This window comes from Rutilus rutilus (genome assembly GCF_951802725.1).
Source record: "Rutilus rutilus genome assembly, chromosome: 25".
Lineage (NCBI taxonomy): Eukaryota > Metazoa > Chordata > Actinopteri > Cypriniformes > Leuciscidae > Rutilus > Rutilus rutilus.
Genome location: NC_140229.1, coordinates 10,091,603 through 10,118,776, shown reverse-complemented (window position 1 = coordinate 10,118,776; position 27,174 = coordinate 10,091,603). Strand labels below are relative to the sequence as shown.

At 38.2% G+C, this 27,174-nt stretch overlaps 1 protein-coding gene across 10 annotated transcripts in view; it reads left to right on the top strand.

The window, feature by feature from the left end:
• The first annotated feature begins 5,441 nt into the window (after positions 1-5,441).
• The window catches only part of nbeaa (neurobeachin a), a 130,444-nt gene continuing 108,711 nt past the window's right edge, over positions 5,442-27,174 (top strand). For all 10 annotated transcript variants that reach the window (XM_084401283.1, XM_084401282.1, XM_084401279.1 and 7 more), the window contains exon 1: positions 5,442-6,083. In XM_084401283.1, coding sequence (XP_084257409.1) covers positions 5,802-6,083 — 282 coding nt within the window. In that variant the 5' untranslated portion in view covers positions 5,442-5,801. The remainder of the gene's footprint in view (positions 6,084-27,174) is intronic.

Genomic DNA, 27,174 nt, shown 5'->3' with positions numbered 1-27,174 from the left:
GTCAGGAAAAAGACATTAAAATAAATATATTTTGGTCGGTCCTCACTTTCTGAGACCCCTTTTAAAGCCCTGTTTGAGGGTCAAGACTTTGTTTTAGGGATGAAGTTATAGTGGACGTTTAAGGTTATAATGGATTAATGTACAAGAGTGTGTCTGGTTTAGGTAAACCCTACATTATTGGGTCAAAATAACCCCACAAAGAAGGCAATATCCGATTCCGAAATCCTTTTCCTTGTGGGGACATTTTTGGTCCATGAGGAAAACAGCTTATAAATCATACTAAGTGATGTTTGTTGAAAATGTAAAAATGCAAGTTTTCTGTGATGGGTAGGTTTAGGGTTAGGGGATAGAATATACAGTTTGTACAGTATAAAAATCATTATGTCTACAGAAAGTCCCCATAAAACATGGAAACCCAACGTGTGTGTGTGTGTGTGGTGGATGTCACTTTAGTTTAACATGCCAGTTCATTTCTCCTGCCATTGTCAAGCATTTCACATATATGGACAGGGTGAAACGGCAAAGTGACAGCGCTCCGTCCTCTCCCTCTCTCTACTCTTCCTTGCGTTGTCGTTCGTCCTTTTCTCTCTCTCTCTCTCTCTTTCTCCGCCCCTGTCTGTCTGCACCTCTTTCTCCTCAAGGAAAAGTACATCTCCTTGGTCACGGTGCATTTTCTCATCTGTTTTCTCTCTGCTTTCAGAGGTGAGGCGTATGATGCTGACAGGCTGTTAGCATTGAAGGAAGCTGCTTCTATTTAAAAGTTCTTTATGAACTTCTCTCCAAACCTGCAGATTCCATCTTCTTGCCATAATGCAGCATACAAAACAAATATATGATGTACGTCTGTGTCCGCACAAGCCAGTTCATTTCCCATTCACATTCACAATCGAAATTGAAACGTACAATGGCAGCTGGGACCCTTCTCTTGGACATGCTCTTTAAAACAGATACACACACACACACACACACACACACACACATTAGTTCTTTGCCCACTGGGACAGTGCTGACCAATGATAACCAACAGCTCTTCATGATACCAAAACAAACGTATTGGTGATAGATAAATAGATAAAAAAAAATTATAAAAACATTTTGTTGTCTGACTGTAGGATATGCCGGGATTCATTTTATAACAAATAAATAAATAAACATGCACATAAAATGATTTTCCCTACAATTATGCACATATTATGTGTTTAAATGACTTCATTAGCAGATCCGATTCTGATCTTCATTAAGAATTTGCTCTTGAGATGCTGTTCACATTTGCTTAGTGGTTTATTTGTTTTTATATTTGGAAATAAATCTGGCCAGGTTAAAAGCCCTTGATGCTTATATTTCTTGTATTACAGCCTCTGGGCATTTGCATGATACATTATACAAGGTTGTGTTGAACTCTGGGCCTAATTAAAATAACACCAAAAGATGCCCTGATGATTCATTCGACTACTAAATTGCACCACAGATATATTGTCAGCATTTGCTTTGCCATATGCAAGAGAAACAATAACATGAATGGAGATGGGATATTTTGTCTATAGGGCCAGTAAACAACTATCTAGAACCACAGCAATACCTGGCTTCTGACGGACAGGCACCACTCGCTTTTTTGTCAGAAAATGTAAAAAAAGTTAATTATATTTTCTGGTACGCTGAAAAGGCGAGAAAGTGTTAGCCAAAAAAAACAATGTAAAAATTTGAATGTGTAAGTCATGGACTTTAGCAGCTCTTGTGTTTTCTCCTGTTGTTTTGCTCTCGAGTCCAGTGCAGAACAGACCTGTCTGTCAAACCCACGCGCTCTACGGGAACAGGGAGATGTGGGCGAGTGGTGAACGGTGCAGCTATTTTAAACGTAAAGGCTCCCTCCTTCTTTCTGAAGCGCTCTTTCATCCCTGATATGGACATACAGGGGCCTTTCCTCTCCTGTGACAGAAGATGTGGAGCAGAATAGCGCTATGTTTACGACATTCCCTCAGCCAACCAGTGAGAGGCCAAGTCTCAAACTTGTCCTGAACAGAACGGGAAAGCAGCTCTGCCTCACTCTTTACAGTCTTAAAGGGATAGTGTCATAATTTACTCACTCTCAGTCTCATGTAAGTTAGTTCCCAACCTGTGTGACCTTCTGTCATTCGTCGAACACAAAAGGCAGTACTTTACAGACTGACAGTTACCATTTACTTTCATTCAACTTTTTTTCTTCCATAAATCTCTAACTTCTCAACCCCTCCTTGTCAGTCACCTGGCTCCATTCTAGTATGTAACAGCCATTCACAATCTGGTGTGTAACGGCCACTATTCACAATCATTTGACTGGATGCATAAAGTCCATTGTTTCACGTTTCATTCAGAAAAGCTTCAGATTGATTAACAGTGCTTCATATTAACTTGAATGACTTTTCTGGTTTTAAACAATCCCTCCAAATGATGGCACATATTCTTGTGCAGGAAACCTGTTCGGAATCATACAAGTTATACTCTGTTTATTAAATGATAAAAGTTTATTAAATAAATTACACAATACTTTTCCAAATAAATGTTTGACTAAAATATTTATGTTTTGTTGTCTTGCACTGTCTTTTAGAGTTTATTATTACATGGCTTGGTTGAATTTCAATGTAGAATGCGGTCTGTTATTTGTTATTTCTTGATAACACACCGTTGCCATGAAAAACAGAGCGTTGCTATGGATGCGGAACGGACTATTTTCTTTAGCGGAAGCAATACAGTCGTTTTTAAATCAATATTTTGAGTCAAATTATTAATTTATTTTTTAAGTAGCCATGTAATAAGCGGGATAATGTATAGCGAGGCGGTTGTTATAGTGAATAACAACCCCTTCAGGCTGATTCTGTCGGGGTTGTTATACATCTTTAACATTCAAAAGTATGGGATATGTTTGTTTTTTTAAAGGAAAAGAATCATTTTTATTCATCAAAAACTCATTAAATTGATAAAAAGTGACAAAGACTATTGTAAACATTGTTACAAAAAAAAAATGTGTTGCTTTTCTTTTGAACACTCTATTCATCAAAGTGAAATGAAAAACTATCACGGTCTCCACAAAAATATGAAGCAATGCTACTGTTTTCAACATTGATATAACTGCCTTATATTTTTAAGTACAATCAACATGGATGTTGAAGTCATTTCAACTTACATTGCATTAAACTCACAAAAAAATAATAATATTTTGAATCTTGCATAACTTATAAAAAAGTTGAAAATTGCTTAACTTATTTTGATGAGTTAAAGCAATGTAAAAACACATGTTGATCATATCATTTCTTACAGTGTATTAATTTCTGAAGGATCATGTGACACTAAAGACTGGAGTAATGGCTGCTGACACAGGAATACATTACATTATAAAATATAGCCTATTTAAAATAAAACCTTGAAAATGTTAATATGAGCATAAGAGAATATATATAAAAAATGATCTTAATGACCCCAATTAAAAAGATACACAACATATATTTAACAGATGCTGTTCATGTGTTCTGCATCGGTGTGTCTGAGCTTTGCAGGTTTCCAGTCTGGTGACGGGACGTAAAGCTCTGCAGACTCAGCCTCCTGTCAGCCATTGTATTGGCCGAAGACTCTTCTTCACTATCCAGCTGCTGGTCCCTTCTGTTCCCCTCCTCCTCTGAGCAGATCCCATCCCCCTCTCCACCCCTCCTCCTCTCCTTCAATCCATATATTCATCTCCCCACCACTAAAAAAGGAATTATGTCTCTCTCTACCTTTTTTTTTTTATCCTACTTGGGATGAGATTGCTTGTAAAGGGACTTTTTGGAAATAAGGAAATTACTGTATAAGATAAGCAAGTGAAAGTCAAATAAAACTATATCATACCTCTAAAACATCTTAAACTGCTTTATACCCTATTTGCAAATCCAGTTTTTTAAAGTGTTGTTAAGACAATAAGCAGCAGTATGGAAAGTGTAATCTCTAGCAAGGATTATCTTAGTTTTGTTGTTTTAGGATCTATAGCAGAATTTTGAATGTCAGCAATAGCTTTTATCTTTTGTTAAAGATCCTTTCTATTTTGAGAGAACGGGATGCAAGCAAATGAGAGTGAGAAAGGAAGAGACATAGGGAGAAAAGAGAAAGAAAGAAAGAGGAGAAGAGAAGAAAGGGGCTGGGGGATGAAGAGAGGGCTTAGGAAAAGCTCACTTTCATTCAGACTGACTTTAAACCGCTAGCCGGGCTTGTGCCAAACTGAGGCAGGACTGGTGTCCTTCTGAGTGAAGGAGAGCTCACGTCCCCATTCACAGCTTTCTGCACTGCTAAAATTAAAACATCACAATAGCAAGGTTCTCAGTGAAGGAAAACTGAGTCTTAGTGATTTGGTAGGCAATTGTTTTCTGCATATGCATATTGCAATGCTGATTGAGCAGGGTGGCTGATATCAATACAATTTAATACAAACAAACTTGATGTACACAAAATTGCCCTTATTTTACACAGTGAAGTCACAAGGGCTTTTTCTCATCAACAATAAGGGCCGAAATTCAAATTGCTCTTATTTTCTCCAGCAGTGGATTTGAATGCTGGCTTCAAAACATATGAATGAATGAGTGAATGAATGAGGGAGGCATTTATATAGCGCTTTCATATGTACTACTGTACATCCAAAGTGCTTTACAATCATATCAGGGAATCTCTCCTCAACCATCACCAGTGTGCAGCATCCACTTGGATGTATTGGATGTGGATATATTAAAAAGACACTCAAAACAGCAATAATAATATGCAAAATTGAATTTATTAATTTCATTATTTATTATCAAGGGTTTTAGTTAAGTGCAAATAAGGGTCAAAAGTTCAGGTACACAAATACTTCTCCAAATTGTTTATCTTTTGGTTATATATGTAAAGTATTGGATGCCATAGAACAACTGTTCATTGCCCATGAATTTTTTGGGGGAAAAAACACACACACACACACACACACACACACACACACACACACACACACACACACACACACACACACACACACACACAAACACACACACACACACACACACACACACACACACACACACACACATACATACATACATACATATATATATATATATATATATAACAGTTGGAAGAGAACAGTTGTTCCATGGCAGCCAATACTTTATATTTCTGTATATGTTCATTGCCCATGAAAAAAATGTTGAGAAAAAGTTTATACTTTAATTTAAGTGTCTATACAGAAATAAGCCTAGTCTTTAAAGTTGTATGTTCTCTATGAAAGAGTGAAAGAGAATGTCACATTATGATTGCATCACTGCGCTAAGGCATTATTTACAATTGTTCAACGGTCCAAAATAATCCCACTCTAATTTTGACAGTCAACATAACATTAATCTGATTTGCCTAATGCTGAGACACCTATTAATGGGACTCGCGCACGTGCTCCTGCTTGGCTAGCACCTTTTGACTGACAGTCGGGCAGCAGCACGCAGGCGTGGTGAGCGCTCCCGCAGACAGGGGGCGTCAATATGGCGTCCTGAGAAAGACAACACAGCCCGACACCGCACCGATCTTCGGCTGACATCGGGATTCGGGAGGAGAGAGGGACAGTTTCGCCAAACATTAGACGTGATTTCGTTCTGCGCATCCCTCCGAACGGGTTTGGATGTGCACATCTCGGAGGAGGAGAAGGAGGAGGACAGCCTTGTGACACCTGATCGAGAATTTTCCTTTTTCATCTGTATTTGATGCTGCTGCTCAGTGCTCGGTGATACAAAAGCAGGTGAGACCGAGGCGACCGCTCCTTTTTGGGATTCTGGTCGGAAATGTCGAGCGAGAAACCGGTTTTAGCACCGGGTTCCGCCTCGCTCACGGACCGAGAAGCCCCCCCACCACCAGCACCGCCGGGTTCGGGGCAGCAAGTCGTAACGGGCTCCGTTACTGGGGACATGATGGTGTCTGGATCGGGCGCCGTGGTTCTACCGGCCGGGGTGATAAACCCTTCGGTTCCGATCCGGAATATCAAGATGAAATTCGCCGTGCTCATCGGTTTGATCCAGGTCGGGGAGGTTAGCAACAGAGATATCGTGGAGACAGTTTTAAATCTGGTAAGCATCTGCATACAGTCTATCGAACGCATGTTTTATTTAGCGCGCATGGTGTTTTTAAAGATGATGTCATATGAGAATTTATTTCTTGATCAAATGCACTAAAGCCAGCAATATTCCCCGGAGGAATGTCACCCTGTCTTTTGTTGACATCCCATTCAGATTCATTACTACCAGCTCTGCTTTAGGGTGACAAAATATCGTACAATAACGTCATAATTCATTTTCCCTGCGTACTATCACAGAGTGATCGCTGCGTTTGTTTGATATGCAAAATTGACAGTGTATCAACACGCCGGCCTGCAACAATGACTCGCCAAATAAGGGAATGCATCTTTCGTGGAATATGCTGTTAGATTTATAATTCTCGCCTAGACGACATATTTAACACATGTCTTATGTTATCAAACGATATTTACGAATATGGGTTCCGTTTTTGATATGTAAATAGGCTATGACTGGTGGGTAGATGTTACGCGACGCAGGGATTCATGGATTAATTCTCATAGATGTACAGCAGTGTGGGTGTAATTAATATTCAAGGCGCGTTAACGTGTCGTCTGTGATGCTCGTTATTTTTAAGCTTTAATAGTGTGCTGTGTTTGGCACCTGTTATATCCTCCTGTGTCCGTATATGTTCGATATGGCTGCTGTTTTTGCTCGTGGAGGCCACAGGCTGGTAAGCGAGGTGGATTAAAGCGGGCTTTAACTGAATTCTTGTTATGAAACGGCTTAGAAAACGCATTAACACAGATTCAGTAATGCCAGTGGTGCCTGTGATGCTGGATGGAGGATCTTTGTTTTGTAGGAAGGGATGGAGATTTCTTTACCGACGTACTTATCAATAATTACAATTGGCCGATCGAGCCAGGCCTCCTTAAAGCTGTATGAAACGTTTTTACATGCTAACGTTGCAGTCAGGTAACGTTACAGTTTTTTTTTTTTTTTTAAGTCATTGAAATCACACCTCAGATAAAAGAAAGGTAGCCTAATATAATGTGCTTTACGGTGAAAACAAATCAAAATGAAACGCAGTGAACGTTATTTATCAACGTTTTTATTTTCTTAAAAGAAGCAGTTTATAAACTGGCTTAGTTCAATGGCAAATACGTGTCAATTTCACAAATTACAAACATTTCACCTTGGTGAATTGATAGTTCATCTTTATGAATGGAAGAGGATGTTTGAATGGGCGAAAAAACGTTAAAAATATTTGAGCGGCGCGCGCAGAGAGAGTTTGACAGGACAGGTTTTCTGAGGCAAGACACTTTTACCTCAGGACAAACTATATTCACTTTTAAAAAGTTTCGAAAATACATCATGAGAGTAATGTCTTTATTTTTTTTGGTGTATGTTATAGTTTAGCTACGAAGGTAGGCCTATATTATATCTAGTAACCTATCAGTTCCTAAAACGACGTGCTAGCAATCTCTTAACAATGTTTCTGCAACGTTGTGAAAACGTATTTATCACGTTATCCATCTCGACGTCTGTTCAAAAATGTTAGCGAAACCATTCCACGACTTAGCAAAACGGCTTGCGGGGTAATTATATGCACTATAGAGACCGCAAGCGTTAGATTTATAGTCACAATTGGTGTTTCCTCTTTAATAGGAGGCGTCGGTCATCGTGTTTCCGTAGGTTCAGTAATTTAGAGTGCTGGATGTTTAGAAACATGTTAGTGGTGATTCCAGTGAAGGGATGCTGCAGCAGTTGCTCTATGCGCAGGGATGCAGAGTTCCTGAAGCCGTGCATGTGGAAGCAGGTGGTGGAGGAGGAGGGTGGGGGTTGCTGCAGTGGTGATGTGCTCTGAAACCTCGAGCCAACGCGATTTAAACCGAAGAGAGTAGCGCAGCACCACATCTCTCTCCTGGCTGGAGAGCTACTGGCGGGTCATGTGACTCCATAGAGTTCACTGTTTCAGATCGGAATGAAATTATACCAACGTACTTCCTATGTATGCTGTGCTTTGGATAATACAAAGCGGACAATGGACGTTTTAAACAAGTGACTTCCCCTGTCAGCTCTTAGCCCTTCTATTGTTTTTTGGTTAAATTTGGACCCATTACAAGTATACAGCCTAGTAGTTTTTTGTCATGAGGACCTTTGTAGACTCTAACATTGTCAAGAACACCTTAACAAGTGCAACTAGTAGCACATTTTCAGTGTTATATGAAATTGTTTTTTATTAGTAATCTGTGGTCTTTTTTGGATCCATATTTGGAACAAATTCTGACGTTTTACGATTGGCCTTTTAGCAGCTGTAGATAGTTTTTATTTTATTTAAATCTATTAATCAAATTGGAACTGATCTATTAATCAAATTTGAAATGATAATTGGGCCAATCTGCTTCCGTCACAATGGAGATTTATTTGTGAAATGCACATTAAATGATTTCAGAAAACCACAGTTACTTAGTGTATTATTGCAAGTCACCACAATCCATCAGTCATTAATAAAAGCGTTTTACACTAAAGCGAAACCATGTTTTAATTTATTTTATTGTTGCAATAGTAACAATAACTGTAGCAATTATGGTTTCCATTGGTTTTTAATGGAGAACGCTGCTGGTCAAAGAACATAGCAGTAACATTGTGCACTAGGGAAAGAGAGAAGCATTGCGTGGTGTTTGGCACAATGCCGATACACAACTGTAGGTGGGGTAGACCTTATGTATTATTCAGCTTTGTCTGAAACCACTGCTTGTGCCTGAGTACAGCCAGTATTGATGGATGGTGAATGCCATTTAGCAGAGCAGATGTACCGATCACCTTAATTAATTGGCGATTCCGCAGGGCTTGGGAGAAGTATGCGTTTCAGGAAGAAAAAAAAAGATACTCCGAAAAGGATTCACGTTTGGTTTGGTTGCTCTACTTTTGAAGGCGTTTTGAAGAAGTTTGCATGTGATGGATTGTTTCCGTAGGCCTCGTCTTTAAGACCTTTCTGAGGGCTGAGTTCTAATTTGGTCAGTGTGCTAGATTCAAAATCGCATTTTATTTTTCTCCAGTGTCTCCCTACTATTGAAATTCAGACCAGAGAACACATGTTGTGAAGCACTGCTGTTAGACCCTGAATGTAATTAGATTCGTCCTCAACCTCGTGGCCTTACAGTGGTATGCCAGACATCCCTGCCACCCAGCTTCTGAACAAATGACACACGCAGGAGGTGTTGAGAGGGCTTGATCTGGCAGAGGGATGAACGAGTGTCCTGTGGCCCTCTTCATGAGGGCAGTTCCTTATAATGTGCCAGACAACATGCAAGCATGCCAACGTACTATAAAACACACATGCTGTAGTTTATTATGAACGATGAGCAGCCTAGCTACCAGATGTATTTTAAGACTCAATTTCTTACTGTAATCCTACCTCTAGTCTATTTTCAAATCACTTCTGTTTATGTGTAGAGGGTCACAGTGTCTTTTATTTAGCGTGGATCACAGGAAGACTTCCCTGACTGTATGCAGGGCTCACAGCTCCCTCCCTGTGGATCTGACATAGTTACTATTGTAGTCGTAGCTGCAGTCTTCAACCTGCCGAAAACAGGCTTCGCCTTTTTGGTTGCTGTACTGTATTACATTAATTCTTGTACTGGAAATATGTAGGCTGCAATTATAATATTAGTGGCAATTTGGGTGCGTGGCGAGGGAGATGCAATGTTGTTCATGATACAGTAATTTTATTTGCCTTTCTTTGATGCGTGGTCGTCCTTTACCTCCCGCCATTCAGTTTCTCCTGTGAGAGGCACACTGAGCCAATCTGCTCACTGTCTGTCGTTTTTCTCCCCCCCCCCCCTCTCTTTTCTCTACCCACACGTAACACACACACATGCACAGACTGCCACCGAGGGCCTAACGTTTAGACTCCCATGCCATTAGCAAAGCATCATAGTTGCCATGGAAACAGCACCATGGGATTGTGCTGCTTGCTTCCCACCATACCAACTGTTGTCATCTCTTCCCGGCCAACTGGATCAGCTTTGCGATCTGGACAGGAGGATATACAAAGTAGTTTATTTGACACTAAAGCGACTGGCGTGTAAAAGTAGTAAACATTTTAAACCAAGTAAACGAGTTTGTTAAATTTCGTCTTAAAACCGTATCCTTATCAGTGTCAAGCATTTTGTCTGTCCACAATGAAAGTGAAAATGCTGCGTAATGCGACACAATGCCATCCAATTGGAACGTATATTTTGTTTAATATACGGTTACACTTCCGTTCAGAAGTTTAGGGTTGGTAAAATATGTTTATATTTTTGAAAGAATTATTTTATTATTCTCACCAAGACTGCATTTATGTGCTAAAATAGTCAAAAACATGTAATATTTTGAAATATTATAACAGTTTAAAATAATTTTCAGCATCATAACTCCAGTCTTCAGTGTCACATGATCCTTCAGAAATCATTCTTTGCTGATTTGGAGCTCAAGAAGCATTTCTTATTATTATCAATGATGAAAACAGTTGTGTTACTTAATATTTCCGTGGAAATCCTAACACATTTTTCTCAGGATTCTATGATGAATAGAACATTCTAAATAACAGCATTTATTTGAAATAAATATTCATGAGCTTAGCTATAATAGCTAAGCTATTATAGACTTTAAACATGTCTTTACTGTCACTTTTGATAAATTTAAGGCATTCTTGCGTAATAAAAGTATGAATTTCTTTTAAAAAAATCTGAATGACCCTAAACTTGTGCATGTGGTGAGGCTCTGTAGTGCTACGCTAGTCACTTTATCACATCAAATCTAGTTAGAATGCGTTTTAATCTTGAAATGTGTGTGTACATATGCTTTTTTTAACCAGACCTGATGCAAAATATTATATAATGATTGTGACACTGCTTTGAGGTGTCTGTTTGTATCTTAAATGCGCATGTTTTTCACTCTCTTGTGGCTGAGCTGTTGTTGTCTGTCTAAAGGGATCATCTCATTATTCACATCCTCTCTGCAGAATCACCAAGGTCAGGATGCTCTGCACAGTCAGCACAAACAGTCCTTGTTGGCCACAGAGACAGCGGCACAGCTCTATATCGCTCATTCAGGACGTAGCCATGCATAGAACGGTATGAGACCGCTCAGCGTAACGCAAAGTTCACGCAAATCTTCCTAACACAGGATCAGTAATCTCTAAGGTCAAAAGAGCACAGGGGAGCGTGAAATGGCACGGCGCATGTAACCTATAGGATCAGTTTGTTTGCCTGCAGAACTAAACAACAATAGAGAAGCGGATATGAAATCAGGCCCTCACAATCAGATAAGCCGCATAATCAATTAATTAATTGTTTACCGTACGTTTACATCTCAGGGATCCAGCAGATGTGACAGTAGCTAATGAGTATGCGAACAAAGCCACTCGCGGACTGATCTCTTGCTTTAATGAAAGTGCTTGCATTAACCTGTGACAGTGCTGCGTCATCGTTCAACGCTGAAAGCTTTCAGAGAGAAGGAGATGTGTGCTCTCTGCCTCTGCCACAGTAGAGTTAAAGACCCTGGGAAATGGAAAGTGGTGTTTTGTGGATTTTAGTGCATGTATATTAGCTTTGAGGTCATGTATATGCTAATGTACACAATACAGTTTAAAAGTATGAGTTAAGTAAGACATTTTAAGGTATTTGGAAGAAGTTTCATTCTCACCAAGGCTGTATTTATTTGTATTTATTCTATGAATTTACTGTATTTATTAAATCTCTTATATTATAAAATATTTTTAAAATTTTTAAACAACTATTCTCTATTTATATATATATTAAGCTGTAATTTATTCAGGCAAAGCTTAAAATTTCAGCATCATTTCTCCACTCTTCACTGTCACATGATCCTTCAGAAATCACTATAACATGCTGATTTGCTGGTCAAGAAATATTTCATATCATTTTTAAAGTTTTAAAGTATTTTTTTTTGATAAATTTATTCAAAATACATAAATGTACTGCGTCGCTGCTGAATAAAAGTATGAATTTCTTAAACAAATTCTTACTGATTCAGATTTCTACGAATGAGAATGTCATTAGAGATCACTGGATCTAACAAAAAGATTTGTCCTTCCTCCAATATGCCCAAACTTCCTGTTTCAATGTAAATTGCTTGAGCTTGAACGGTAACATCTGTCTTTGTGAAGACCTTGAGACAGGAATTTCATTAAACCTGGCGGTTTCATTAGAGACCAAGTGCATACAGGCAGGGTGCAGCTCCTAACATTCGTCATTATTGACTTCACTCATTAGTTATGTAGATGGAAGTGATTCGTACACTTGTCTGACACGGAGAACGCTTTGTGAGCTATGCATCGTGATAGATTAATTCATAACAAGGTAGAACTGCTTTATGAGTCATATTCAGGCACACAATTCTTTACTTGGCAGTTCTGGTAAATATTTTATGTAGCAAGTCAGATAATCAGCACTGTTGAGTTTTGATGTAAAAATGATCATTCCAAATACAAACAGAAAGATGACTTTTTATCAGCAGTGTATTAGACAGAAAATGATTTGGGATGTCCTACATGAACATCAGGGCTCAACATGTCAGAATTATATGTGGTATCCCCTAGGTAATGGTTCTGATGTGTTATGTCCCCCCCCAAGAAACAACTAGTTGACATTTAGCATGCTTTAATATGCATTTACAAAATGATGACGTTGATGAACACACCCAAAATCATCCGGTAAAGAACTGCATAACATCACTCAGCATGTGTCTGATTTGTTGGGAAGGACGAAGCTGAACATCTGCGGGTCTCACAGCTTGCTGTGTCCATATTTTATCCTCAGACATAAAGCAAGGACACAGGCATTGATTAAAATCTTGTTAAAGGCGAGCACATGACTATGCCTGATGTGCAGAATTACTACAATATTCTTTACCTTGAGCTATAATTCTTTTATTGATTGTAATTCAAGACAATTTTGTAGTACTTCCCTCATTTCCCTTTTCACTTGTATATCATTTGTTCTTTTTCTCCTGTGACAGAGTGGTGTGTTTTCCCCTCATAACCTTATCATCTTCATGCTTATTTTGACATGTTGGCTGCCCGTGGCGAGCACGACTGTGGGCTTTTAGCACTTGTCCACACCATGACCACTGACGTCCAATCTTTTCTCAAAAACTATTAGTGGACTGTAATGTTTTTGCCCAATTTCTCTGTGGCTTGTTTCTTGTCGCTGTCCCATATTAATATGGAACAGGATTTATAGTTTTTGTCGCATTGTGCCTGGTTATGATGTGTTAAGGGCCATTCACACCAAGTATGATAACTATAATGTTTTAGTAATCATTCTGTTTCTCTGAGAATAGGGAAGTCCACACTACAACTGTAATGATAACGACACAGGAATGATGTCATTGGAATGACTTTCACAATGATTTTTTATCTAGCTGATGACCAATAAACATTGACAGCAAATCCGAATCCATCTGACTATTAAAGGAGTCATAATGTAGAAATTTCACTTTTCCACGAGAATCAATGTATGTTATGATTGCATAATGATTATTCACTGGCCGGGAAGCCGATATTTAAAAGTGAAGCGTTTGTTTACCTCGGGGTTTGTAAAATAGGCCACGTGCACGCGCACGAAAAAACGAGATTTTGATTTCTTCCCCTTCTTGACGTCAAGACGGGGGAGGATATACCAAATATGGACACCGCAAACCTATGCCGCGGGAAGCCCGCCCCTCTCCCCCTCAGATTCAGTTTAGTTGACTCGAGAAAGATGGAGAAATCGAGTGCACACCTGAGATGCTCTGTGGTTGACTGCCACAAACAACATGCAAATGTGTTTTATCTACCAAAAACGGACGAAACTATCAGGGAACAGTGGAGGAAATTCATTTTTAATGACGCTGTCCCAACAACTCTTTCAAGTGGCGTATCGTTAGGTGTGTGTGCTAAACATTTTACACCGGAATCTTTTACAAATTTGGGGCAATATCAGGCGAACTTGGCCTCGAAGCTCCGTTTGGGAAAAGGTGCCATCCCCACCATCAGGGACTTGCCAGAAATTGAAAAGGTAAGACTGTGTTTTTATTGCTCTACTGTGGTTAACAAATAGCAGCTAACTGCTAATGCGGCTATTGTATGTAACGTTACCTTCGAGGTAAACACGGGGAATGGACTCTACGAATGCTAGCCACATCTTTCGACTTTGTTTTACACTAGCAGCTACAGTAGTGACGGTACAGGAGTCCATGCTCAGTGGCTAAAACTGTTTAAATGCAAGTATGAAAACAATATACCACTAAACATTATTAGCCAAACTCATGCAAAACATGCAGTTTGAAAATAGCTTTCAGTTAGTGGGGCTTCTGTAAGAATGTATCTGGCAATGGTGTATTTTTTCTTTTTTCTTTGGTTGTGATTACAATTTCACTAACAATAAGTACCGTCACATTTATTGAGCTATTGCAGTATTTTGTCTATGTTTTTGTACCGCTTGGAAGTAGTAAAATACATTCCTGCAACCAATCAACGCGCCCCTCATTTGCATTATTATAATGACCGTCCACGACAGCCAAAACATCGCATCAGATCTCGCGAGACAATAATGCCTTTAGAAATAAGGGTCTGAGGGGCTCTGTGTTGATTTTTTTTCCACTTTTCTTTTTTAGAAGTGCCTAAAATACTATAATAGAGCATTTGGGTATCCAAGGTAACACAACATTATGACTCCTTTAAGAGCTTGAGCATGTAAAGTGTTCGAGAAAATAGTCTGCAGTACTCGCTTATAATAAAAAGAACATTTATCATCCATTGTTGTGGATTTTCAATACTAATTTACCACTATTTGTTTCTTTTTAAATACACTTATCTTGCCATGAAAATGCAAGCATAGATGTTGGCATGGCAATAAAAACAAATAAATAAATCGTACGTTGGTGTGGATGCTAATATAGTTATCGTCATAATAATCCTTACTGTTTTTGATGTGAACGGGCCTTTGGGCTACATCACTCTCAGCTCCATTTAGCACATTTTACCATGTTTAAATCCATATTTGCTCAATATCAGTGCAGAAAATGCTAAAAATGTCTGAAGATTCAGCCTAGGTCTGGGCTCGATGCACAAACATCATCCTTTTCCCACGATTTTCTTCTTGACCTTTTTATTTTATTTAGAAAGGCTGCCACATTCCACTTGATAAGGTTGCAACTTGGGCAGTAGCCCCTTTCATAAGAGCTTCTCAAATTGAGAGGCTCTTATGGAAGAAGAGGGTTTAAGAAAAGAACTGTAGCGTGATTCTAGATCAGTCCAGTGTTCCTGCCAATATTGGAGCCAGTACCCCTTCGTGACGTATTTCCAGCAGCGCCTCACTGTCCAGGGCCTTCTTTACAAAGCTTCATTATCTCTGCTAATGAGAGAATACATGTAATCTCTATGCTATTGCAGAGCTGTTTTAAAACAGATAAGTTGGTATTGTCTATCATCAAGCTTCTGCACTCTGGGAACGATTCTCTCCAGTATCCCTGATCTTTCTGGATGAGAGCCCAGAATCTGACACCGAAGGTAGATTTTTTGAGTCGGAGACAATCATAAATTTGCTTGCGTTTGACGGCAGCAGAATTCTAACCTCAGCGTAAGTGAAACATGTACCATATGGAGTGTATTTTAACTGAATCATTCCACACTTGTTTGACGCTGTCAGCTGTCCGATGGAAAATATAGTTGGTAAAGTGCTACGCAGCCATCGCTGTTATACTGTTATAGTTATTTTGCCTTGCTTTACTGGTTTTGTGAGGTGGAAAGTTTTGCAGAGGTTTAGCACACAGGTTGAAAATATAGATTTCTTGTAATCGCTCAATCAGGGTTTCAATCAGGAGGTTCATGGATGTGGTGAGGGAAGACATGCAGGTAGTTGGGGTAAAAGAGGCAGATGTAGAGGACAGGGTGGTATGGAGTCGGATGATCCGCTGTGGCGACCCCTAATGGGAGCAGCCGAAAGAAAAAGAAGAAGCTCAATCAGGGTTTCAACGGTGTGAAGTGTTTGCTGCAAGGTCAAAACAGATTCATTGCTGTCAGAGACCAGACAATATGATTATAATGGACAGACCTTTTCATAGAAACTTTTCCTATAGTTAAACCACTCTTTTCTTATAGGCGGTGTAATGGGTTGTACACATTCTGCACACCACCTGGCTCCCAATTTCTTTCTGAATAATCAGAACCTCTTTTGGCTAGACGTGAGGCACAAATGCTTGGAGGAAGCGTTAAAAAAAAACAATAAAATGATAAACTGAATAGAACGGAATGATTCTGACTCCCGAGCAGACCGTCTTTGTCACGCCATCTGATAACAAAGCTCCTGCTTCTGCTGAAATGATTGAAATTGGAAACAGATTTGATGGTTTCCAGCTGCAAACAACTTTGGGAACGATAAACAAATGCTTATAGTGTGTTCATTGCTACATATTCATGTTTTAATTTTTGAACGAACTGCCATTGCGCTGCGAATGAAACGTAACAGGGTTCAGTTGTTTATTTTCCAGGTTGAATTTGGGAATGTGCAACTTGCAATGTCACAATCAAATCTCCAGATAAGTGGGATAAAACTCTTTCTCGTTCCCGATAGTGAACAAAGTTGTCACTATTTAGCTCAGACATCCAGTGCTGGCAGGAATGTCATGTACGTCCAGGCATTACAAGCCTCTTGGACGCTGTGATCGGCAGGTATGAGTCGGATAAGCTGTTCTGCATCAAATGAGATGTTCTTGAGAAGAAAATCAGGGCTCAGAATTATAGCTTATATAGCTGTAAACAACTCCCCAAATTGTGGCTTTATGGGATATTTAAGAGCATACTTAGCAAGTAAGGACCATTGGTGTTATAATTTTAATTTTACTATAATAATAATAATTTTACTGCACTACAGAATATCATGGTACATTATATTCAGGACCTAGATTTCACTTTAACCTGAAGCAAAACCGTCACTGCTGTGTTGATGACATTTGCCAATTTGATTTTGATTCACACACTTTTTTCATTAAATTTGAATCTGATTCAATTCAATTTATTTTTATTCTGAATTTCTGATTCACTGCCATTCAAAAGATTGGGGTTGGTAAGTTTTTTTTCTTTTCTTTTCTATTTCTAAAGAATTCTATTGCGTTCCCCAAGGCTGCAATTATTTGATCAAAAATACAGCCAAAAATAAATTTAATATATTCGTGTGATGGAAAAGCAGAATTTTAGCATCATTACTCCAGTCTTTAGTGTCACATGATCCTTCAGAAATCATTCTAATTTGCTGATTTGGAGTTTTTTCAGGATTATTTGATGAATAGAGTCTGAAAGAATATAAAATTGAAATCTTTTTGACAATGTACAAGTCTATACTGCCACTTTTGATCATCCTTGCTGAAGAGAAGTATTCATTTCTTTTAAAACCTTATGATGCCCTTTTGCTTGTACATAAAAGAAATTCTCTCAAATATTGCTGTAAATTATACAGATATCCTACATTAACATATGAATTCAGTGAGTAAGGAAGGATTCATCTGACTGATTCAAATGGTCTTTGTTTGAGATTGAGTCTTTTTGAATGATTCCATTAAAAGGACAGAATCCAAAAAGTAATTCGTTCATGAATCAGACTACTAGTTGTGCTGTATATTTTTGATTCACTAAAAAGAACTGGTTCATACGAGTCATTTGTCCGTGAATTGGACTACACTGGTCACGATTCATGTCACAGTTAACATCGTTTGAGGACAATGCAAGGAAAGATGTGTCTTGTATTTATTGGTAACTAAATACCATCACATTAAATTCAGACCGAATTTTATTTATCGATATTGAGAATGTTCAAATGAAAATTACAATCAATCAATCTGAAAATGTATATTTTGTCCCAACTGTAAACTTAATGTTTGTCGAATAGCTGGAAAACGTAGCCGGAAAAAGCAAACCGCGCCCTCCTTTTCAGACACCCCACCCTCGCCTCTCCTTTCTCTTCTTTAGATTACACTCATCTACCTCTCTCACTGCAGTAACACAAAGGCACGTGATGCACGTTGGCTTGTTTTCTATCTCTTGTGAGTGTATGCGCTGTTTGTGTAATATCTAACGCATCAGTACAGGCACGACTAGATGTCCGTCTCCTCAAAAGAATTGCTAAAAGGTCATATTTCTTTAATTCAGTGCTTTTCAGAAAAGAGCTTCATTTCTCCATGAGCATGTTCCAGAAAGCAACGGATCTATTATAGAAAAGGGCAGCGGGGAGAAAATATGCTTTTAAGTCCCAACTGTTCAAGAAGTACTCGCATTTACTTGCTCGTGTCTGTAGACGGTCTCTGCTGCTGGTGGAGTGATTTTTGTTTTTCACGTCTAACCAGAGGCACATTTACACAATGAATGACAAGTGTGTGTGTGTGTGTGTGTGTGTGTGTGTGTGTGTGTGTGTGTGTGTGTGTGTGCGTATGGAGGTGATATCGGATTGAGTAGCCAGGGGCTCGGATTCGTTTTGAGCTCTGCACAGGTATGTGTCTTTGTTTGTGAACGAGACCAGGGTCTCACAAGCTCTGTCTTTCTGCTGCAAAGAGTTTCGCTGATACTAGAGTCTGTCTGACACACACACACACACACACACACACACACACACACACATTTTTTGTGGTGCAGAGTGACATCCAGTTGCATTCTCCACCACACTGCATATGATCCTGGATGCTCCACCCGCCCCAACCCCCCGCCCAACACCCCCCACCCCACACACACACACACACACACACACACACACACACACACACACACACACACACACACACACACACATCTTTCTTGTACTTGGTGAGAGTCATATGAAATTCATGTTGGCCTAGTTTTTTGCCTGCCCGCTGTCTGCACCCGCTAAAAGCAGCATGGTATGCTTTGTGGACAGAATTAAACAGGCTCCAATGATGCTTCACCCCAGCTGGTATTTTTGTTTTATCTAAAGATTCTGCTGAAGGGGGGGTCCATGTGACTGTATAAGCCTGACAACATATCGTTAAGTTATTACAAATATAAATGCATGCTGCAGATGGAATTTATCTGTTTTATATAATTTATTTAAGTAGTGCGTTATGAGTGCAGTGTATTATCTAGGTCATTCAAACCTGCGGCAAATAGTCATACTATTAGTCTAACCCTAACAATACAGTACAATGCAGCTTTGTTCATCGCTGAGGAGAAATTTAGTGTATCTTGCCATAATTTAACCCACAACAGTTTTGGGAAATATTTAGGATAAATTAACTATATTGACACTTGACAGGATGTGGCAATTGCAGGTTTTTTTTTTTTTTTTTACCTCCTAAAAAAAGTTAGATTGTTAAAGATGGTTTAAGAACTTTTTAGGACTGATATCATGGCACAATTGCAATTAGCATGTCAGTTGACTCTTTTGAATATCAGATCTTTTCAATATTTGGAACGATTCAAGATGGTACCAGAGCCCGTCTACGGAGAGCCTTGGCACTTCCTATTAGCCCCATTGTATCGATCTTGGTTGCAGTTCCATTAGAATTCCACTGGAGGTGATCGCGGGCGAGTGCAGACTGAATGGGAGTCTATGGGGCTAGACGGCTAAATGTGTCTGTTTCACCCGATTGCCATTGAGAAATCTCAGATTTTACTGTAGGTTTTGCAAGTTCAACATGGGTTATAGGTCGAAAGTTGAATGAACGAGTACTTATTTCTTTTCGATTTCTTACAGGTTGAGTTGTTGTTGCCCATAACACGCTAGCATTCTGCTAATGGGGTGGTGTGGCGCAATGGATAAGACACATGCCTTTGGTGTGAGAGACCTGGGTTCGAATCCACTGTGAGACACCAATGTGTCCCTGAGCAAGACACTTAACCCCTAGTTGCTCCAGAGGCGTGCGACCTCTGACATATATAGCAATTGTAAGTCGCTTTGGATAAAAGCGTCAGCTAAATGAATAAATGTAAATGTAAATGTAAAATGTAATGACGTCAGCATTCTGACGTCATTGACATTTTAAAAGACTTTTTAAACCAAATAAGTGGCTCTAAAAAATCTAACACCCAGCAATGTGTAATTTCTTTGCATCTCCTTTCGAATACAACATTCAAATTACTAGACAAAAAATTATATCCTGAGAAAAGTGGATTTTGAGGGTTTTTCGCCATAGACCTCCATTCATTCTGCACTCGCCTGCGAGCGCCCCCGCATGGACAGAGACGTGTTACTGCAGCCAGTCCAGAAACCGGAAGTAAGCAGAGAGTGCCAATTCTCTTCCTATTAGACATTCTCTGATGGTACCAACAATTAACTTCCTACTAGCAGAAAGGAATTTTTTGAAATGGACAAAATTAATTGGGCTGCTTTTTTGTGACCATTGTGTTACTATGATGTGATGCTTGGAAAAAAGCATTAAAAACGGGATGATGGAAAACTTCTATCGTCCTGAATAATTCCGGTATTTAGCACTTTGAGTCTCTTTTCTGGTTTGTTTTGGATGAACTAGAGTGGTGGACACAGAAATTTTGACGATGGGTCCTGTCTCGACTTTTTGACTCGTTTAGAATCGCCTTTGACCGCTTCAGAGTGGCTGGCTACGGGCATGCATGAACATGTCCTTCAACAACCCTTAACGTTCGTTTTCAAAACTGTGCAACTCACCGAGTGGTTAGTGGTGTTCGTTGATGATTAAAAACAAATATACCGGCACAATGTATGATTTCAATCCGTGTTATTTGCTATAGTGGAACTATTTTTTCCAGATACCTCACAACCGCGTATAAACTTCCGCTCGATATTTGAGTCTGAAGCGCAGTAATATCAACGAGCAATGAGTTCTCCAACAGAAATCAATGGGATTTTTCAAAATGCCAAAATCCATCGTCAATTTTCATCCAAAACAAACCAGAAAAGAGACTCAAAGTGCTAAATGCCGGAATGATCCTTTAAGGAATTTTCTAATTCATTTTTTGGAACATCTGTGGTATATTGGTGGATATTTTCACATTTTATTTTATTACGTAAAACACATTGGCTATACCCACTCGTGAATTTTTTAAAGCTTGTACGTGTCTTAAAGGAATTTGCTAACAAACTTGTGTCTGATTAGGATTAGAGGTGGTTGGAGACATTAAACATCATCAACTGGAAAACTCATATATTCACTAGTCCGCCTTCACAGCACCGTTGTGTTCACGCTCTTGCAAACTATACTTTGTCAAACTTAATTTAAACTTTCTAACATTTTAAATAAAGATTGAAAGAGTTGTCAGAAGCGTAGAGATGGTGACGTTGAAGTCATGTGACCCTGTGTAGTTCATTTTTAGCCTAACTTTAACTTTCTGCTTCTGGAGATTGTGTTTAAGCATCAAAATTCATAGAAGTTGTGTTAATTTGTGATCAACAAAAATGTGTAAGAATCATAAACTTTTGTTGGTCACAGAGCATATTTTCTGCAATGGAAAAATCCTGTTGACTTTTTGTCGAGGGAACCAGGGTGATGCTAACTTCCGGGTTGGAAAACGATGTCGTGACTGCAGCACCCTGTTGTTGTGGTTTCAGAGTTTGTATTTAAGTCTTTCTCTTTTCTTTCACCCTTTTTGGTCACATGCTGTGTTTCTAATTTGGTTCTCCCCCCTTTGGTTAAGGGAAGTTGGACCAACCCTCTGAATTCTTCTTCAGAGTTCACCCAAATCCCTCTAACCGCCACAAGGTCTCGCAGTGGACTCGAACTCGGTCTGGCCCGGTAAAATCTTGTCCTGTCCTCCAACATGCCCTCTGGCGTACTCGCCGCTCTGACTCACTCTTCGTCTGGCGTTAGACTGGAAGAGGGAGGGCGGTAGAGAGAGTCACAGAAAAGGGGGAGGGTTTGAAGAACAAGAGGGAGGCAGCGGTGGAGAGGAGAAGCTCTCCGACTCTTGTTTCCAGCACTGCAGGGCCATTGTGTTGCATGCTGGGGGAATAAACAGCTCAAGAGGGTTATTTAGGACCGACATTATGTTAGTTCTGGTGTGGAGAGCACAGGCCTGCGGGTTGGAAGGGAAAGATAAGCCGGACGAGGATTTGAGTCGGCTTTGTGGGGCTGGAATGCTGATCTTTCACTCATTATCACTTTTCGCTACATTTGCTGGCGATATGTGGAGAGCTCACAAAAAGGGGGTTTGTTGATGTTGAGTCAGATCCAAACACTACATATTTAAGTTTTATTTTTACCTTTTGGTCTTTTTTACACTATAGGTACAGTAGAGCTAGATTTGAACTACTGTTGCTTGCATGAGCACTTTTGCACAATATGTAAGAGCACACTATTATTAACCCTTAGACCTGTTATAAATGAGAAAGAAATGCTTTTGACATTAACGCAAGAGTTTTCATTCTGAATTATTCACTGTCAACATCTACGAATGTCCTCTAATACTCGTTTTTTTGTAGATTTTTATCGGTCATGTTCCCTGATTCACCTCAATTTGTTCTGTCCTCCCTTCCCCACTCGGTACAAACCAGCCAACCATTTAATTCCACATCGATTAAGGGTGGAAAGTGTGTGTTGCAGTGTGTATTTTCATTGCAGTCCTGACTGCCCATGGGCATCTGATCTATTGTTATGGATAAACAGTACAGAAAATTTTTACGTTCAGCTTGTTTTCTTGTTCAGAAAGATGTTGGGCCCACATCGAGCCAATATTGCAGATCTTCAAACACTCTATTTAGACTCCCAAAAAGGACGATTTCTGGTATACGCATTTGGCGGAAGTACAAAATTTCACTTTCCATCTCTTTGTGTGTAGTCTTTTGTTCCAAGATTAGTATGTAAAACACAAAGATATGTCTGGCTATCTGGCCTAGTGTCAAAGCCTCGGTTGATGGGATTTCTTTTAATTAGCTTTTTATTTTTAACATGCAAATTGAATCTCAAGGTCACATGTACGCAGCGTTGTTATTGTATATACATATTATTAAAAACAGTTTACATTTTTTTTTTAAATAAAGGTGAAATAAAAAAACAAAACAATGAAAAAAAAAAAACTTTTCTTTTTTTACAATTGTTACTTAAAATAATTTAAGTTGAAGTACTAAAATTATGTCAGTTTTATGTCAAAATTACTGCTGCACGATTCTGGATAAATTGAGATTCACGATTTCTTCTTTTCAAATAGAGATCACACAATTCTCCCACGACAAACAAGAGGCAACTAAAGAAAATAACATGCAGTTTACTAGAGGTTCTGACAAAATTTCAATAGCTGCAGTCTATTTAAAATGGTAAATTATTTTATATTTTAAAATTATTTAATAATAATATAAATTATTGGTAAATCGGTTTAAATGAATGATTCAATGACTCACTCATAAATACTTCACTTGTTTCATTACTGGATGAATCAGTGTTTTGAAGGAAACAAATCTCTCGTCCCAGTTTGCTACCTTATACTACGCCCTAAAAGTATTTACTCTTTTTGTGAAGAAAAAGTACATGCTTTTGAGTATGTAGCAGAAGAGTAGGCGAGATACTACGTCATAATTGTGTTTTTAACAGACAGCTCTGTCGTTTAGTTACGTGCATCCCGTCACTGTTTAAACTACACCATCAATCAATTTGTCAAAGTTAAAATCTTCCACATTCAATTTAATTTAATTTCCTACCATTTCGGAGAGATGTGTAGTAGCATGTTGATCTGCCAGTCGTGGGTTTTTCATGAGGAGAACTTTCCTCGTGTGTTTGCAATTTGACTAATGAAACATTTAAAAGTTAATGACCAAACATATCTTTACAAAAGTTCACAATGTTGTTGCAGATGAAATATAATGTGGATAACATTTGAATAAATATCTTTTTGTCAAGTTAGATGCTGATAATTACTCAAACCCCTTTATCTAAACCTCTCTACTTAACCGTCGGACTCGCACATCCGCCATGTTTGTAGTTTTTAAACTCTTTTTAATTTGTGTATAGTTAATTGAATCCTCGTCCAATGCGCCATGGGTTGTGGGCAATATTAGCCGTTAGAGTGTGATTATAGTATACAGTAGTTTATAAACTATAATGACTGGCTTCTGGTAACGGCCGTACGCGAGTCTAGTTCTGGTGTAAAAAGTGAACAGTTGGATCAACTTAAAAAAATTACTTCAATTGGTAACACCTAAAGAAATTACGTTTTCTCAACTTAAATTATCACGTTTTATCGTGAAAAACGTGATAATTTAAGTTGAGGAAACTTAATTTCTTTAGGTGTTACCAATTGAAGTAATTTTTTTAAGTTGATCCAACTGTTCACTTTTTACAGTATTGACGAATGCAGTAACGCAGAGGATAGAGCAAAACAAAACACCCGTCTTGAATTAGAAGTTTAAAACAAAAATATTTAAAGAGAAATGTCGAAGCTTGAGTTTGTTGCCCAGCCCTATTTGTTTGAACCGCGAGAGGCAGTTCTATGTGACCTAAAGACATTTCCTATATGTTGTTGATGTTAATGCTAGAGGTCTTGAGTTTTTTTTTTAATGTATTATCAATGTTTTGTCTACAATTAAATATGGTGTCTACCCTGGCAGTGGCTAAGGTCGATATGACTAAGTTGTGTGTGTGAGAGAGAGAGTGTGAGAACGTTTTAGAGCCTTCAAATGTCCTTTTAAAGTTGTGTAAGGGCTGTTGTGTGGCAGTTACTGGTGTCTGACATTATTTGATGGTCAATGCAGTGAGCACAGTGTGACCCGGCTCACCTCATTAGTGGAAGCTAATGGCCTTTCTGTCATTAATTCATATTATATTGTTCTTTCATTTATGTTCAATATTTCACAAGGCCATAAATGTATTAATATTATTGTTGTTATATATATATATATATATATATATATATATATATATATATATATATATATATATATATATATATATATATGTTTTTTTTTTTTTTTGTGTGTATCATCATGAAAATAGACATCATTTGGCTTTATATTTAAGTAGATATGCTGACATTTAAGTTGACTTGAGTGATTCTGAAGGTTTGGTTTTCTGAACCGGTTATGGCTTGCGGGGTGCAGGACCCAGGGTCAAAGGTCAAACCCTTGCCTCATTCAGCCTTAGCAACAAGCTCAGTTCCAGTGTGGTCTTGTGATGCTGGATTACTCCAGCTTACCCGATTGTTGTTTTTCTCCGTAACACAAGTGGCTATTGTTCGGCAGGCCATGTGTTGAAGTCACAATGCTGGGGAACGGAAGTTAGATGAAAAGAAATAAAAGGTCAGGAAGGTAGAAGAGACTTAAGTCGACTATGTAACTAAAATGCAAATTGATTTTCCTTTGTGGCTTTGCCTGCTGTAAGCATCAATGACAGATACTTTCCTACTGAATCCTTCACCTACATTTCACCGTTAAGTCTGAATGCGTGATAATTGCTGGTGTGCCGCTGTGGATTTCGTGACTTTGAGGTTTTGAGAGATGATCGTGTGTGCTGTCATCTGCATCCAAGTGTGGCAATATTTCAGTTCTTATTGGTATATTTGGTTCTCGTTAGAGTAATGCATCCCTCCGGATGAGTTTCCAGTAAAGCTATAAGAAACATGGTCGTTTATCAGACTGTATCAGTGTGTCCCTGTGACCTCTAACAGGTCATTTTACAGGTAAAAACTGTTTATCTGAATAAGAATATATATAAATAGTATTTAATATATACATACAAAGCCTAAGATGCCTTTTGAAAAATCGAATTGTTTTACTAAAACATAATAAAAAAATATCTAATATATCTAAAAAATTTAATATTAGTAATTTAAATGTTTATTGATATTTACAATTTTGATGGTTTTATTAATACTTATTATTATTATTATTATTATTATTGTTGTTGTTGTTATTACTGCTATTATAAATATATTTTTTTAAATAAAGGTGTTGGTTGTTAATTTTAAACCGTTTTTTGGTCATTTAATTTGTGAATAAAATAATAAATACATTTCTCATGCATGGTTATTGTCCTGTATTTTTATATTTTTATTTTTATTTTATTTAAATAATCGGCTAACATTTTTTTTAATGCATTAAATAACATTACTACATAATGGTCATCTCTAATGAATCCATAGTGCAGAAGCAGAGGTGCATTATGGACATTCAGCATTTCCTCTTTCTCTGTTCATCTTAGTCCTCTTTAGAGGGAAATATTTACAGATGTTATTTGGGTGTTGTTTGTATCCTTCTAATTTCTTTTTTCCATGCATTTGCTGTATGAAATTGTTTTGAAATGCTTTTTTGTATATGAGCTAAAAAAAACTCATTTGAAATGACAGGACGCAACATTACAAAGCTCTTGACTCATCTGATCTAATGTACCTGTGCTTCTGCTTTTAATAGCATGATAGCCCCTCACCTGTTTCCATAGAAACCCAGAGATGACCTCCCACTGTGCCCATTACCTGCATTTTCTGTGGTTTCTGATGGTAGTCTGCTTTTACTGTTGTCAAGTTCTTGTATGAATATTACTTAGGTCTCAGGGTCAGGGCAGTAATGTTAGTATGCGTGTGTGTGTACTTGTGACACAGCAAGCAGAAGAAAAAAGGAACTGGATTTGTGTTCCTACAGCTTTTAAAGTCCCACAGTTATGGCTGGACTGATGCCAGTGGTGTTCTTTCATTGATCCAGAGCTGTGGCTGTGCCCTTGAGGTCCTTTCCTTCTGCTCATACACTAGAGCTCCAGTGGTTCTTGCTGCTCACCACAGCCCCTGCTGCCAGCTCTGTTTACAGGCCTCTGCCAATCAGTGACACTTGAGTTAAAAATGCTTTGGAAAATGCTTTTTACTGCTGTATTGTAATTACTCTTCAAGTGTTTTTACATTACACTTTTCAATTTAAGTAATCATACACCTATTGTATGTTAAAAATGGGGCAAATTTCTAAGGATACTTTTATATTTATATCTAGAAATGTGTATTTTATAGCATATATATATATATATATATATATATATATATATATATATATATATATATATATATATATATATATATATATATATATATATATATATATATATATTTCATAGCTTTGTAAGATAAAATCCTTCTTTGCTAGATCTGGTAATTAGTTTGGTAATCATATCAATATAAAAAAGTAGCAAGTTTATTTTGATTAAT